This window comes from Musa acuminata, chromosome BXJ2-7 (assembly GCF_036884655.1).
Source record: "Musa acuminata AAA Group cultivar baxijiao chromosome BXJ2-7, Cavendish_Baxijiao_AAA, whole genome shotgun sequence".
Lineage (NCBI taxonomy): Eukaryota > Viridiplantae > Streptophyta > Magnoliopsida > Zingiberales > Musaceae > Musa > Musa acuminata.
The window spans coordinates 29,425,635-29,443,996 of NC_088344.1; the positions used below are offsets into that span (position 1 = coordinate 29,425,635).

The following is an 18,362-nucleotide window of genomic DNA, read 5'->3' on the forward strand; positions in this document are numbered from 1 at the left end:
ATGCCAAGTATTTCTATGAGTGCTTATCCCACTTTGATACCATTTATTATGGACTTAGCTGGTTTTGCCTAAGTCATGCGACACCCTTGCATGTCCGTCCGTAAAAGACAGTCTCCCCGAAGCCTCCCATGTCCCTTAAGACATACAAAAGAGAAAACGAATTAGAAAAAATGCCTCACTCGAGATCTATAAGCAAACATTCCAGGAAATACTTTATAGACAATGTAAATTACAAACAGACTTTACAAGCTCTGAACAGTTGCACAACAAAGGGTTAAAATGATCCACTATAGACCGAAAATCTCTCACAAGTGTCCACATGACACAACCTTTATTTACAAGCCTAAAACAGTCACCAAATCCAACTAAAATTGGACTATTAAGCATTTAACCGTCTCTCTATATGCTGTATAAAGCATGAATATACCAAAAGACACAGATATATATAAGCATTACATTAAACATTCTGTTTAGAAATTTGTCTGTGACATGAGGGCATCGATGCATATATGCTGGCATAAACTACCTTTTTAGAAAGCATCAAATATAGAAAATACATGAGAACATCATAGCATGCCAACTTAAACTAACAATGCAAGAAGAGTTGGATGTAGAAGAAGCATGAGGGCAATGATTTGTGCCAACTTGAACTACCTATATATTATAAGTATTGTATGTAGAAGACACATGAGAACATCAGAGCATATTGACTTGACATAAGATAGGCGATGCTTAAGAACATTTAAATATGTTGAATTGACCTAATCTTACAAACAGGGCACTGGAGTATGCATATTTGAACTATCCATAAAGAGAGCATGTTACATAGGAGATCCATAATTGATATTGGGGCATATCAAATTGAATTGATCGTAAAGAGAGCACCGGAGACCCATGAGGGTATTAAGGCATGTGACTTAACTGCCTATGCATGAGAATTGAATAGAAGAGAAGTGCAAGGGAGTAAGGAATGCTAGTTTGAACTACTTTTGCAATTACTATTGAACTTAGGAGACACTCAAGGGCATCACAGAATGCTGACTTAAACTATTCGTGTAGTAAGCTTCAAATGCAAGATATACATGAGAGTGTTAGAATAAGCTGGCTTGACCTAATTATGTAAGAAGTGTCATATGCCAAAGACATGCATGGGAGCTGAGACTTATCCACATAAACTACACATGAAGAGAGTAGCACATAGAGGAGGGCATTATTTATGATGCTAATTTGAACTATACAGTAATTGTCGAATACATGCAGGAGATGCACGAGGGCATCAAGTATGCCAACATGAACTAACTCATAAGTGTATTGGGCCATGTGGACATGGACTACCCATGTAGAAAGTGTAACACTCAAAGACATTAAAATATGAATTGCCTTGCATAGAGCATTCAATGTATGCTACCTTAAATTAATCATTTTAGGAGTGTTGGAGTTAAAAGACGCAAGAGAGCATCAAGATATGATGACTTGAATTGCTAGCGTTGGGAATGTCAAAAGTGGAAGTTGCATAAGGGTGTGAGGGCATGCTAACTTAAAGTACTCCTATAAGAAACGTTAAATGTAAGTGATAAAGCAAGGGTGTCATAGCATATTGACTTGAACAAGTCATGTTTGGACCATTATATGTAAGAGATGAGCAAGGGCAACAAGGCATGCTAACTTGAACTACCAGTTCAAGGAGCATTGGATACACGGAACAAATGAGTGTCTTAGAATGTTTTGACTTGAACACGAGAGTTGGTGCATGAGACATATGAAGTCAAATAAAAGAGATGAGAGCATCATTAATTGTCAACTTGAAATGTCATGCATGAAGAGTCAAATAAAAGAGATGCACGAGGGCATTATTGTGTTCCAAGTTAAACTGCCCGTTGAAGATGCATAAGAGCATTGGGGCATTCTAGCTCAATCTTTCCATGCAAGAAGTGTTGATGCTAGAGACATGAAAAGGAATATGAGGTGTCATCCTTACCATAGTGGAAGCGTGGGACACTAAAGATGTGTGAAAGTATATTGGACTTAAATTATCCATATAAGGAGCATTGGACATGAGAGACATACAAGGGCATCAGAGGCATGTCGATTTGAACTACCCATGTAGCAAAGGTGCCGAGAATATAAGAGATGTGCAATGATGTTGAGGCATATCAACATCAACTATCTATGCATAAAACGCCAGATGTAACAAACGTGCGAGGGCATTGAGACATGTCAACTTAAACTACTAATTTAGATGTAACGATTATAATAGACACAAATGTATAGGAGACGCACAAAGGCATCAAAACATGTTAACTTAAATTGCCTATGCATAATGTAGGAATTATACAAGGGCATCAATGCATACAAGTTAAACCGATCTTATAGGGATTGTTAGGCATACAAGATCCATGAAAACATCAAGAGGTGCAAGCTTAAACTAGTCGTCTAGCGATTGTTGGAAGCAAGAAACACATGAAGGCATTGAGACATGCCCCTTAGAGCGACTCGTGTAGGTATTGTCAAACATGCATGTGAAAGCATCTAGGTATACTAACTTGAACTATTTGTATTGTGAAAATCAAATACAAAAGATGTACTAAAATCGTTAGAACATCCTGACTTGAATCTCCGAGCATGGGGGCGTTGAAGATGTGTGATAGCACTAAAGAGTGTCAATTTGAACTACCCATACAAAAAGCATTTGATATGAGAAATTAAAAATGTATTAAGAAATATAAACTTCAACTAATTTGCATGAAAACTCAAACGTAAGAGGAGACTAAGAGACATATTAGAGGATCCAAAATATACCAACTTCAATTATACTATTAGGAGCATTCACCACATTCTAACTTAGACTAGAAGCATTAGATGCAAGAGCACTTAAGGTGTCAAGACATACAAACTTGAATTGTAAAGCATTAAAAGATAATGTGCCAAGCTTTGCTTAAAAATACTATAAAAGATCGCAAAGAGTTATGGTGATACCTCGTAAAAGAAAATCAAAAATGAAAAATAAATGCATTGCTATGTCAAATACAATCTATGAATGCTCTTTTGGGAACGATATTGAAACAAGTTCCAAGGTCCATGGATTACATATACCTCCAAAGTGGAACAGCATAATCTTGCACCATTTATATCAGTGTTTTTCACCATTCAATATAAGGAAAAAATACAATTGAATGGTCGGCTGCCAATCCGCTGAAAGTGGTTCTTCAATAATCAATACGATATGCAAGTACTAATAAGTGGTTAATATAAGCTTCTACATTTGCTGAATGAATATAGTATGCAGTTATAGTGTGTCCAATTGGTCATCAAACTTCACATTTGCAGCAAAAAGCGCGATAAGCAGTGGATGCTTCTGTAGGCAATCCATGAAATCATCTCTGCTGACAATCCCATCACTATCAGCATCAAACAGCTGACAAAGCTGCAGGAGGAATGATTACAGTGAGCGCTGGTATTAGGAGGTGACGATAACAGAAACAATGTAATTCTAAGGTGTAATAGGACTAGGGTAAAACCAAAACGTACAGTTTCACTGATTGCGCCGTGCACTATCGACTGGTTGATATGACCCATCTACATCAGTGGTACAACCAAATTATCGTAGTGAGAGCGAAATCCAGAAAGCATGGAAATGGTTGTGGTTGGTTACCTTTCCAACAGAGATGTGGCCTGTCAGATTATCACTGAATTTTGCGAAAGCTGTCTCACAAGCAGTCATAAATGTAGGTTGTTTTTTGATCTGTGCTGACCCAGACAAAAACTGCAGATGAACCATCAATGAACGTAAGAATTTAGGAGTAACGACGACTGCAACTATGTAAAGTTTGTGAAGTATCAAGAGAGCTCACGTGTATAACATACATTAACAGTAGTGATATTGATTATTATCACGAGGAAAATGAACATATAAAATATGATAGATTATACTATGATTCATCTTATCGTTCTATACCAATATATCGATCGAAATATCATAGATAATAGTGTTCGATATACTATGTGTCTGTTTATATTTTTCGATTTTATTCATATTTTATATAATATGTAAAAAATTTATAGTAGGTTTGATAACCTTATTTTGATGGGTTTTATAATCATTTCAATCTTGTAAATGTAGATTGTGAGCAATCATTGTACAGAGATAAAATTGTCTAAAAACAAACTATCCAAACATCCATTTTCGAAGGTTTTCTAACTCTATAAAGTAGTGCAAAGTGTCAACCAATACAGCACCTAGGAGCTACCCAGGTGGCATATGACTATATAAACTTTTAGAGTAGTATCTATGGTTAGTTCACTGTTTTGTTCCGTAGTAATATCATGTGAGTACTTGTGACGACTTATGATCGTGACGAATCACCTTATACCTTTTGTCTGCGATCGTTCAAAGCTTATGAAATCCAATGATTTAAAAACGCTAGGCACTCTGAAATATTAAAATATAATAATATAATATAATTAAAAATATAATTAATTAAATAAAAATATAATATTAAATTAAAAATATTGTTAATAGTATATTACTTAAGTTAGAGGGGGAGAAAAAAATTATTCTCTGAAATATTAAAATATAAAAAATATATAATATAATTTAAATATAATTATTTAAATTAAAAATATACTGTTAACAGTATATTACTTAAAGTTAGAAGGGGAGGGGAGAAAAAAAATGTTAACAGCAATAGAGGGAGATAGCAACAGTCGCAGAGGATTAGTTTAAGATAGTTACGACAACGCTGCGAACAACAACGATAGCGACAGAAATTGTGGACAATAATAGTGGCAAGGAGGGAAGCTACGGACAGAAGCAATGACAGTGACGAAACATGCGGGCAGCAATAGTGGCAATGGCAGAAGCTGCAAACAGTAGCGACGATAGCGATGAAAGCTGCAGACAACAACAGCGATAGCGACAGAAGCTTCAGAGGGCGTTCGTCGGTGGCAGAGGACCTGCGATCCTCTCCCTCGATAGTGAAAGGAAGCGACAGCAGAAGGAAGCTACAAGGGTTGTTGGACTCATCCGTTGACAATAGAGGAAGGCTCGGTCCGCTGCATTTGCGACGAAGGTAGCGACAGAAAGTGTCAGCAGCGAAGGCAGAAGCAGCGAGAGGGTTACTCGGGGTCACGCAGACCTAAAGCGTGGTTTTGAGGTAAGAAATTACGAACCGAACTAGCCTTAAACCAGTTCAGTTCGCGTAATAGAATCATGCGCTTGCTTGAAGTGCCCAATGCGTGCGTTTGGGCAAGCGTAGGCGACGCCTCATTGAAGCGCGTCGCTTGGTGCACACACGAGGCGCTCAGGCCTTGCCTCGCCTTACCCGAGCACTTAGGCAAACGCCCAAGTGCCTATTTAAATCACTGACAAAATCTATGTTTGTAATTTGCATTGCCTATCAAGTGTTAGTTGAAATAACTTTGTTTTATCCTGAGTTAAATACTTCCTCTAACTTGTCTTTTACTTTATAGGTCTTTAAGGAACTATAAGAAGTTTTAGAAAGGTTGATCCTTTACAGATCGACATGCAAGGGTGTCGCACGACTTAGACAAAACCAACTAAGTCCATAACAGATTGTTGGCTTGATACATATCGAATCATACCAATGTATCAATATATGATACGATGAGATATACTGACAAACTGATATATATACCATCTATATAGATCCCCTATCGAATTGATATGTATTATCTGTATCGAATAATACATCGTGATACGATGAACCTTAGACTACCGTTAATGTGATAGGATGGTTGGTATTTGATAAGGTTTTTTCGTGGGTCAAACAGTTTACACTCAAAATAAATCAACCTATGTACACGCCTCACCTGTGTTCCTATACTACTACGAGTACTGGTTAACAATGCCAGTCCTTGGGTGCTTAGACAATGAACTTACTAGAAATATGCACATACTGAATACGAAGTCACTTACCAGTCAAAATTATAAGACAGATTTTAGTTCAACAGTTTACATCATCCAAGACTAAAATCAAACACGTAAAAAATACACAATAATACCTGATGAAATGTTATTGACCCCTTCTTTTCCAAGTCCAGATAGCCAAATATCTGAGGAGGAGGAAATCTAACCTTTAGCTATGCATGAAAGGATCTTGGCACAAATATTTATAGAAAATCTTCATATTCTACAGATTGCAGGTTCCTCAACCAAAATATGGACCGAAATATTAGAACATCCGAGTATATATATTACATACAATTAGGAGTCACCAGTTTTCTGCTGTAAGTCCATACATATTATCAGGTTTAAGAAAAAATCGTTTTCTCATACACTTGCATTAATATGATGATACAAATCTCAATCCCCTAAAATGTCTATGCATATGTACATGCATGTCATATTCCTTTCCCATGAGAATGCATCACTTCCCGAAACAGAAGCTTTGAATTTGTGATTATAGCCCCATGATGATGCTTCAACAAATTTGATCTCAAACTAAATTAATAAGTTATAGATTTCCTTCAAAATACAACATGCATCATTCTTTCAAGTACTTAAATGAAGATGTGAAAGAAATCATAGAAAAACCTCCTTGACCTTGCAGAACCAGGGCACTTCATTATAATCTGCTTGTCACTGAATAAAGGACTTTAATGTACATTATGATTTTCTTAGTGGGAGAAAACAAACCAGAGCTGCTGTTGGCATCCTTTGCAAGATTTCAGGATGGAAACTTGATGATGGTAATAAGTGCTCTCATATCAGATTGACATGGGTTGATTCATATGAGTGTCAGTATGGTGCGATGACAAGGCGTGATACAATAATGATATGCAAACGTTAAATCTAGTTACAATTTGGCAACATGGCATGGTCACAATTCCTTAGTACCTATGGTTTGATAACAAATGTTCTGAGAAGTCTCTAGAAACCTAACAATATAGAGTACATATTTTTGCAATCGTACAAATGTGTATATAGTTGATATTATACATGTGAAGAGTTTGTAGTAACTTCAACACCATATCTGCATGTGATAAAGCATTAGTTTCCTGACCAATCATTTCAATGTTCATTAAGAATCACGAGCTATGCTTTCTAGAAAAACAACTTCAATAAAGCATTGATACCTAACATCATGTATTACACAAGTTATACACAAACAAGAAGACATTCTAACAGTCAATAGAAAAGGTATCAACTTCTAAGTTTCCTCGTATACAGTATCAAGCACGAGATATAACAATATGTAGCAGGACTTATTTTAGACCCTAGCTGGATTCATAGTTACCTAACAATGTTAAATTTTACTATAGGTTAGGATCAGTTAAGCACTACAAGGTCCACAAAAAAGATCAACTTTCTAGAGACTGATAGGAAAATCACGTTAAAAGTTCATTCTTTCATAAGATGGAAAAATAAGCATGATATGTATGACCAACCTTTTCACATAGAGGACTCCACCCCAACCCATAAGCAGTCAAAAAACCATGAATTTGAACATGTCCACTGCCACCACCATATTACAAGATCACATAAAAATTGTCATCCTTAAACTCAAAAGGCATAGTTGGATCTAATAATAACAATCAAGAAAATTATGCAAGCTTTCAAAAACAAGTTAAAGCATCATGATTTCCTGCAGGGAATGCAAAACCAACCAGTTCGGTAAGGTTCAACCGATATTTACCAGTCCTACCGCCAAACAGATGTGGATTGCCCTTATTTTGGGCAGTCCAGTTCAGTTATATATATAACACTTCGTTGCCCAATTGCATCGCCACTGCTCATCGCCATATGACCCAGTACTTCATCTCCTCTTTCTCCGCAGGAGGTCAATCTCCTCTTTCTCCACCACCTCCTGCCCTTTGCACACACCTCCTCAAACCGCTACACCCCCTCTCTCTCTTCCTCTCTCTCCTCACCCATTCCCAAATAGCCCCATGATATATACCAGTATATCAACACATGATATGTTGGTACAGGTCGAAGTACCAACATATATAACACCAGTGATACTCGGGTCTACCAACACATGATACACCAATATGGCTCAGGCTTATACTTGTCCGAGCCAAGACTGATATGGGTCTGATACCTGAGATTGCAATCCTTAGTTATTGAATATAAATGTCAACAATAATAATCAGATTTTAGACAATCTCATAGCAGTATGAATTTATCAATTTAAACTTAGCACATGGGTGTCCTTTGATCTATCAAGTCACAAATCCTTAAAGCCTCAGCCATATCCACTAATGTCCTAGCATGGAATTTTTGATTGGTTGTCATTACAAAAAAAATAACGAATGCAAGGTTCTGAGTTCCATGGCACAAGTGGTATGCAGGTAACATGCCAGCTCGGTACGCCAACACCTGGCATGGGCTCTAAGACAGGCCAACACTATATCACATGACCTTGGCATACCACAGAATTTGTTCCACTGCAGTTGTCCCATGATTTCATGGTATACATTATGTGACATGGGCCAGTATGTGTAATCCATGAAGTATTCTTATTCAAACATGCAATTTGAGATTTGTCTGAGACTTACTTGGAATCTGGGTTCATAGCAAGAAACTGATCCAAAAGTAACACGGCCTCAGATGAGCTTATGTTAAACGACTGCAAATGAAAATAGTAGTAGAATTAAGAAAAAGACCATAAAATAGACAATAAAAAAGCAAAACACTCCATTTTCAGATAAATTAGTGTATGGATCACTGCCTCTAAAAGCATAGTGAACACTACAATAGATTTTGAGTCAGCAAAAGCTAGTAAGTATGATGTCTGAAATATAAGATACAAGAAATAATGATGATGTCAACTAAAATTTGAAAAATAGTTGAATTTATTTTGTAACTGAAAAAATGCAGACATCCCAATGTCATTCACAACAAGTCCCTAAATTTAGTTATTTATCTGGCTAAATAAAATTTTCCACAAGTTTCAGAAATTTAAGATATTACGAAAATCATCTTCTTGGCATTACATGTGGTTGCATTGCTTTGTGTTCCTATAGCTGCAGGAAAGACTAAATAGGAAAAGAATTCATGCCATACTATGTAAAGAAAGATTATGAATTAGGTGATATTAGGCCATTTACTCGTTATTAGGTTTTGACAGTTAACAGAGTATGACCAACCTTTTCACATGAGATTTTAGGTGATATCGGTGCTCTCTCCCTCTCGAAGAGGTTTTAGGTGAAAATATTTCCAAAGGTGGTACCTAAAAACTTGACATAGGTAATTCTCTTGGTGAAAGTAATGACCCCATCCATTATTTTTTCTCAAAAAAAATATTATAATAGTCACTGCAATTCTTGGTTTGCATGAAACATTATGATCAACTTCAGCTAGTCATCAATGTGTTAAAATTAGTCCCATATAGCTATATAGGATATCTCAAACAAGTCAATTTTTAGTCATTAGAAGCCATCAGCTCTGGGAGAAAGATGTTCCATGGAAAATCCATCATTATATTTCGCAACTTCAGTTTGTTTGGGCAGACAGGTTTCTGTTCACTATTACTTTTCTATAAATTATAAAAGACTTGATGGATGAAAAGTAGATATTTCATCATCAAAAGTTAAAGGGTAGTTGCACTGTCATGGAGAGACAAGACTCAATTTAGAGGTAAGTGACGCTGTTCACCAATGTGGATTTAAATTTTATTAGGATCAGATTCAAAAGAATCATTATCTTTGTTTCTCCAATTTGGATAAAGTGAAAGAAAATCCAAAATCGAAAACTTCAAAAATTATTAATTATTACAAAGACAAGGAAGAAAAGAAAACAACTGATGGCTTCATATGTTGGTTGTTCTCCACTAAACTGCATCACGTAAAGTTCCAACTACAATGCCAACAAATGATGTAAAATGTAGATTATATATTGCAGATTGATAACTTACATTCTCAACCCATGCCATTTCTACCATATAATTTGAGCCTCTCTCCTATGAACAAAGATTGAAGCTATAAGAAAAAATTATGACATAAAAAGAGCCAATAAAAGGTTGCATACAAAGATACGGAATATTTATAAATCACATACACACACTTAAGCAACAACTAGAAAAATGATATACTCTATCAACTCCCACTTTTTCCTCAAGAGAACGCAACACATATTTTATGGGAATGATAGATATGGCTGTCATATATTGTGTATGCATCATGTACCACAAAAAATGCAAAATAGAAAGTTTGATGGTTTGGATTTGAAAGTTGAAAATATGTCAAACTTGCTAATGCAAGTGTAGCAATATGTGCAGTAAAACGTATCTTATAGACTAACAAGAATGTTAATGCATAAGAAACAATGTGTTATTAAGGTAATAAGCACCGACACAAGTAAGCTTTAAAAATTACTTTCAAAAAAATACTTGAGGAAATTAGGATACATAATAAAAAGCAAAGCATATGATCTGGTGCAACATCTGCCAGCCAAACAAAGTCCAACTGTGTTCCAGTTGGGCTTGGGAAGAATGCAAATCAAACTTCAAATATGGCAAGTTTAGGTTAAGATCTTAAGAAAATTTCACACTTACCTAGTTCACATATGCCATATTTCCCATGTGTGTGCCACTATATAGGAAGCGAAGCACAAATTAAGCATGGGCATTCCATATCGAGTGTCTAGGTGTATTGCCAGTATATACCAAGTTTCAAAGAAAAAACTGGAAAAGAAAAACACCACTACAAGACCTGTACCATCTTGTGCCAAGCATACCAACTGGTTTACTCTGGTCCATGTACCAATGAGTTGTCGGACTGATAGAAACCATCTGTACCATATATCATGGTATTGCAAACCATGATATACACTATGAACAGGAGAAATAAACAAAAAAGAATGTCTGTTGCTCCATAAAATAAGCAGTTATCTTCACCTTTGTAAGTTCGGCTGCTCTTGCAGAAAGCATCATGTCACCAAAGGAATGAGATGTCTGTAGAACATTAAGTGCATTTGTCATAGCATAGCTAGTCTGCAAAAAAAATGGCCAAGAACAGCATGTTAACTTTAGTCTTTATCATGATAACTGCTACAATTCAAACGATAAATGTTTATAAGGTGCATGACATGTATATAGTATTGGTAATTGATTGGACTGGTCATAGTATGATCATGTCTGATCAGGTATTTTAGTCCTTGCAGCTAATCTAAACCTATTAATCTCGTATTACGTTCCATGTGCTTTGACATGCCATCCAAATTTGATACCCCTGCTTGCAATACCATAGCAAAATCCTCATCCTTGTTTGACTATGTTGCTCCAAGTTTTGCCATGACAAACCAATCATAAGCTCGTTTAAACTTTCAAAATTATATATCCTTTTTCACTCCAATATATCAGCAATCATGATAAGAAAAAAGATATTTTAGCACCAAAGGGGAAATATTATTCTAGACACGAACATCAATTAACGAAGCACATTACTAATTTGTTTAACTTCTGAACTGACAAACTGTAAATTCCATTTTGGAAAAAAATATAACATATAAGATGCAGCATGTCACCACAGATTCATTGAACATACTCACCCTCTCTGCAAAATGAACTGTGTTTTGTTGTTTGCTCTCATCTGGAAAGACTACAGGAAGGTATTCCACCTGTTAAGCAAAAAGTGGCACTCTTAATACAAAATTTTACCAATTAAGCAGATTCACTGACTATTAATATGAAATCATAAAATCCTCTTCTGTTTACGTGAAGACAGGATTTGGCTTAATACTACACTGCATGCATGCATTTATGTAAAAATTTATATGCAATAACAGAAGTAAACTACTTTTTTCTTGGAAACAACAATCAGTGAAGCTACTAGAACTTAAAGAGCAATACAGAATCAGATTCATGACCGTAGATGTTGCTAAGAAGTACAAACTAAAAATTAAGTTATTCACAAAAAATACCAGGAAATCCATGTTAATAAATAATAAAAGCAAGGATTTTAAATCCTGATCAGATACTGGTTTCGACAACCTACCAGACTGTTGTAGTACCTATAAATCACGTGGTATAATGACTTGCACTGCCAGTATGATTATATAAAATAATAAAATAAATAAAATGTTGGTACACACTGGTACTGAAGCTATATGCACTGACTGTTACTAACCTTATTATTTAAGTATAGCTACTCATATTCTAGAATCAGAAAATTGGTGCCATCAAAATCTTTACAATGAAATAATAAGCAAGAACAGTTCACTTGGGAAAAAATTCCAACATCATCAAAACTGTACCCAAACACAACCTATACGTCATAATACATAAAACATTTTTTTATCTATGACATTTTTTTCATACGAATCAGCAACATGCCAAGTTATTCCATGAAGAACTGAACATTGGATCTGTACCAAGTAATAGTCTCAGCCCAGATAAGGTACCAATAATCTTCCAAACTGAATGTCATACTGTTACTTTTGAGTAGAGAGGTAAATTGTCATCATCACTAATATACTGATCCTGATTCTGGACAAGAACAAGATCAAATGGTGAAAAAAGTCTCGTTAACTACAAATGGTTGTGCATCGGCCACATCTAGAGAGTTGGTTTGTTATAATGATAAGTCTCTTCCCTGAACAATCCCATGATTCCCACCTCCTCCCAATATCCCCCAGATGACAGAGTATTTGCAAGCATCTCAATCTCCCTACTCAAATGTTTCACATCGCCATTAGGGCATTCCTTTAAATACCGAGATAACCCTTGGGGTGCCCAAGGTTGCACATACTAGAGACAACAATTCAATCTGCAACAGGAGCATCATTTTAGCCCACATGAAAGATCTTGCACAGGTGCTTTGGTATGACATAATAGCTCAACTGACCAGATAGCCTATAATGTGTATAATATGGCCCAAAAGCCCAAACTGTTAGTATTAGACCACTAAGTCTATAAATAAAAATCCAACACTTCTGAAATTGTGGCCTAACACATGCCAAAATAGCACATCTTATGCACACCGAGATGATGTGCTCAAGTTTTCATGCAGAGATGCAAAGAAAGATCTCGACCGTATGTGGTAAGGGGATCAAGCATTACAGGGCAGGATTATGATAAATCCCAAGCAGTCCTGTACCAGAAATAAAAACAACATGAACAATGTACAAGTTGTTACCAACTGAAAAAGTTTTAGGGAAGCTTTGGGAAAAAGTTTCAATTGAATTTAACCTTGGATCATAAAAACTATATTTAATTGAACTTTCATCATGGAAGTGACAAGCAAAGAGTTACTCACGTGACATCATAATATGGCTTACTGCACATGGCACATAAGTCATGGGACCAAGAACTGAAGGTAAAAAAGAGGTGGATCGACGACTCCTAAACCAGGATTGAAATCTGACTCAAATGACAGTTTTCTTGGCTCAACTAGCCTACTAGACCAAGAACAATTATGTATGAAGCCTTGTTCAGAGTTAATTTTTATCACAGACATTCTCATAAGATTTTTATATATCTCGTAAAATCTTAATTCTGATCTTTCCCTTCTTGTTATTGCTTCATTTTCATCCTAGACATAGCTACAATTCATGGACATGTCTTTTTTGGATTATAAAAAAAACTAACACCACAACAAACTTACCTTACACAATGTAAAATCTTTTCTTGATGGAGTAGGAAGATTTACCAGATTTTCTAGTTCCGAAAGCAATGTGTAACATGAGACTTAGAAAGTTCTATTTACTTGAGCAATTATCACCATTAACAAATAATATTAAAGAAGAAATGAGAACTTTAGGAAGTGGGAAAACTGGGTTACAGAACCACCAGGGCAATCTGACTTTTGTCAAATGTGGAAATCATGACACGTATATGAGGGCAAAACATACCTCCATGAAGTTGTGAAACTGTGTGAACATTCTAAACATGAGCTTCAGCAAATTAATGTTTCCCCTAAAACAAGTAACATCATCAGATGTATCAGGACAAAGAACATTAATAAGAGAAATGTCTCATGTAAAATTCTCACCAAGATTGGTCAAAATGTATGTACGGGTATCGAACAACCACCGGTTGGATTGGGAAGCCTGGAATGAATGCACCAAGCCGAAATGAAATGAGGAATCTCCCATTTGTAGTGGTCCCCTCAGGAAATAGCATAATACGCGGAAAGTCATTGGAAGAAGCCTTTCTCTGAATTCATGTCCTAGAAAACATATTTCTGTATCAAATAGATAAAATATAGATTTTGTTTTGTGTTCATTTATAAGGCAAGCTCTTAAGGTTCAGGTTTCTTTCCATCAACTAACTGAAATGAAAGATATACAGTCAATGGCACATCTTATGCCGAACCAAAACAAGAAAGGTGGCGTAAGTAAAGCCCAATAGAACTAATATCTTGAGAAAAAAGTATGATTGCAGAAGAAAAAAACTTGAGGAAAGAAATGATAGCATCAATCATAAGTTCCAAAGCCTTTATACCTTTATTTCATGAATTGCGAGCTTTCTCGACTGTTGTGAGAACCTATCAACATATATAACCTATGAAACATAGATGAAACATGTTAACATCAAAAGTTCCAATTGAAGTGCATTCTCCCTTAATATAAAAAATAATAAAAATCAGATAAATAAAGCAACATAATAAGAAAGACTTCCGGCCAAAAAAGATGAGCGTCCACCTGCATTGCTCTAACAATGGTTCCAACGAAGGGTAATGCATCATGTGACTCTGAAGCAACCATAGTTGGAAATAGTTCATAGAAAAAGAATATTGGCTCAATGTATGAGACATGATTACAAACAACTATAGGTGCAATGTCCCTTGAAGCAGGCCTTCCTTTTCTTTTAATCCAATGATATCTGATGGAAGAGCAACCATACAAACAGGTATTTGTAAGTATAAAAACAATCATTTATATGCATACAGTCAGTATATAACATTAGGTTAGATCTTTTCTCGTGCTTTTAAGAATTGATTCAAAAGCAGGACAACCCCCACACAAACATTTCTTTGCAAAAAAGCCAAAGCCTTATAAAGAAATACACAAGTACAAAACTGACAAGAAATGAATAAAGAAAAGATGCACAACCACTAATCTAACAGAAGATACATCAGATATGGATTATAGTTATCAGGAGTCTGAACATTCCTCTAGGAAGGGCTAAGCAACCAAATGCATCCAATTTATTCATGATCATTATCCTAAGTGCTTGAAATCAAATTGCAGCAGAGTCGTTTGCATTCAGTGAGGTTAAAAACTTATATCTGCATCTGGGAATATTAATGTTAGAGGTTCAACTGCAAGCAATGCAGAACTTAACAGAGTTTAACACAGCCTTAAGCAAGCCTTGGGCATGTCTTCAATTGTTACTCAATTAAGCTTGAGTTGACAGTTCATCAACTTAAGATGGTTGGATTTGTGTATCTATACTGGGTGAGCCAACTTATCAAACTCTGCCTCGTTTGTGTACTTTGTAAACGTAACTTGATGCCTTGATAGACAATCTTGCACCCACTTTCCTTGAGCTCCTCTTTTTCTCTCTTGGACATGCAACACACATAGCGTTGTCATCAATACTCCTATGGCACCTGCCACTACTGAAAAATGATGACTCCTTACCCTCTTGTCCAAAGCCTCTTCCTCTTTCCCTTTGATTTTGTTCCTCTTCTCTGTATAGTGAGTGCCCTTCCCAACTATAAGGCAATGGTTTTAATTTGTCAAGAAACTTCATTATACTCAACCTGGCCAAATATACTCAACTTGATCCCAGCTTTAATTGTTGTACTTAGCTAAGTTTGGGTTAATGTTATAAGAATTTGCCAGTATATCGATCAGATCCAGCTTCATAATGGACGCATTTGCTCAGGTTCTTGGATCAACCATAATTCAATCCCAATTTACCTATTTGCACCCCAAAATCGTATAACTTAGCATTTTTTTAACACACACACACACAAATATATATAAGAGTTGCTCAGAATTCCCACAAAAGGAAACACATATGACATACTTCTACCTCTTCCTCAAAGAGTAATCAAGTTTTATTTGTGAACACCTAAAAAACTGAACAGATGATAAAATAAAACTAAAATGACATGCAAAGCATCATCCATCCATTACTACAACCATACTCTTATTTCCTACCACAATAGTAGACAGAATACATCGGTTTTAAAAGATAAAAGAACCTAGTATTCACCACTCAAATCTTAATTGCATTTCCTACCACAATACGAGAAGCAGTATTTAAGCTTTAAAGATTAAAGTGATCAGAAACAAAAAAGAACAAACGAAGCCTGATCATATGCTGCTAAAGTCTTGTTATTATTACTTTTGGTAGTTTCACGTTGACCTTGGTTTGTAAGCTGTTGTTCCACCTTTAGAACAAAGATGTTTCTTCAGAAAGGTATACCCATAATATATTTCAACAAATAGTTATGATCCAAAAGATACACTTTGCATGACCAGTTTGTCATTCATAGAGGAAACATAAAAGGATACATGGAGAAGCTACAAGACTCGGAAAAGTATGATTAGAGAAAGACTGAGGAATTAAACCATCACAACAGACATCCTAGTTAGCAAGCTGACATTAAAGCAAATAGGATATATTGATATGACCCAAGCTGACATTAAACCAGCAACCAATCACTTAGGCCTTTTTTTGCAGAATAGTTACAGAAAAATTGATATGCCAAAGGTAACTCAATGAATTTACAAATAAAGGACATTTTGTTAGCATTGTTCGCATCGGAAATGATGTGATTCAAAATAGTTCTATCTTTTATGAATAAAAAATTCAGGAGAATATAGCAAAAAAGGAAACAGGACAAGCTTGTGCCCATGAGCTAAAAATTGCTTTAAATCAATCACAACCAGAAGACCCAACCAAGGCTTGCAACTATACTAAACCCTTGTCTTTGTCAGAAATGTATGCGTTTTTATGGTAAATATTTTGTCGAACTAAACCTGCATCATATTTGTTAAAACAATTTCCTTTTCTGATAGTTTTTCTTTTTGGTAAGTCCGTTTTTACACCTTTAGCATCAAGAACCAAAAATCATATTGGTTACCATATGCATCCAAAATCAAGAACCAAGATACCATATGCACTCGACTATTACCATCAAGAACCATGAACCAAAAAACCCTATTGTACTCGGACTACACAAACGATACTTTCTCCAGATCTCAACCAAAATATCCTAATGCACTCGACCATTAGCATCAAGAACCAAGAACCAAGAAACCCTATGGTACTTGACTACACAAATGATACTTTCTCGAAATCTCAACCAAGAAACTCTGATGGACTCGACTATTAGCATCAAGAACCAAGAGACCCTACTGTACTCGACTACTTAAGTGCTACATCCCCAGATCTTATCTAGCTCGTGTATGCAACCAAACCCAAACCCGCCCGTACCATCCTCGCAGATAAAAAGACCACGATTTTCCTAACACGCGTCTACTCAGATTAGAATTGTAAAGAAAAGAAAACACAAATCTATCAAGATTACCCGAAGGAGAAGAGGATGAAACGGGCGCAGAGCCTGGTGACACACATGACGCGGGACCGCCACCGCGACATTGGTCTCTCCTTATCCTTCCACCCGTAGAGCGCCACCGCCGTCGTCACGTATCCCACAGCGATCGCGATCCCTAAGAGCACGAGCCGGGCGGCGGCGATCGGCAGGCAGAAGACCGTCTTGCACCATTCGTAAAGCCCGGCGATGTGGGGTGTGTGGTTGCGGAATGGGTCCACGGGGCTCATCTGGGGCAGGACAAGAGGCATCGCGCCCAAGAACTCGAAAGGGTTCTCCGGCGGCGGCCCAGCCGCCTCGCTTCCTCGATCGAGGAAGCGATTGAGGTCGAGGGCCAACTCGGGAGGGCCGACGTCAAGCAGGGGCGCAGTGATGTCGCCGTTGGCATGCACCATGGGAGGAAGAGAGGAAGGATCTCGAGGTGGAGAGGGAGATGGCCGATGTGCGGTAGAGGCGGTGCGGTGAGGAAGGACGCGATGTCGACGAGCACCAAAATATACGTTGTTTGCCCTGGGGGCCACGGCGACGGCGTATCGTAGACCCGTGTTCCCTGCATCGTCCGAGACAGGCGAGCTGCGGTCTGGGATTGGGACATCGGATCGGACGCGTGGTTTGATGTTCCCTTTGTCCGACAAAACATAAAAACAACGTTTCCACCCAATCCCTAAGACGCCAGGGACGGGAGCATGCAGGAAAATCCTGTATCCTGCTTCTGGAAACCAGAGGATCCTTCGACGTACCGCGTCCGTTATTTGGAATGCCCACGTACTTGACGGTCAGATCTGAGCCGCTACGTTATATGTTTAAAATATGAGACGGTCAAAGTTGGGATAACATTAGTACATTTCGCACCCGTCAAGTCTCAACTGAACACGTTTCCGTATGACGAT

At 36.9% G+C, this 18,362-nt stretch overlaps 1 protein-coding gene across 1 annotated transcript; it reads right to left on the reverse strand.

The window, feature by feature from the left end:
- Positions 1-2,973: 2,973 nt before the first annotated feature.
- On the reverse strand, positions 2,974-18,025 carry LOC135617504 (lysophospholipid acyltransferase LPEAT2-like). Its single transcript, XM_065117815.1, has 14 exons — positions 17,449-18,025; positions 14,606-14,786; positions 14,406-14,465; positions 13,954-14,117; positions 13,814-13,877; positions 11,513-11,581; positions 10,860-10,955; positions 9,879-9,923; positions 8,521-8,591; positions 7,408-7,474; positions 6,022-6,072; positions 3,653-3,763; positions 3,529-3,576; positions 2,974-3,424 (listed from the first exon to the last, which is right to left on the reverse strand). Exons 1-14 carry the CDS (start codon positions 17,865-17,867, stop codon positions 3,287-3,289), a joined length of 1,584 nt encoding a protein of 527 aa, XP_064973887.1. The 5' UTR covers positions 17,868-18,025; the 3' UTR covers positions 2,974-3,286.
- Between the last annotated feature and the right edge of the window lie 337 nt (positions 18,026-18,362).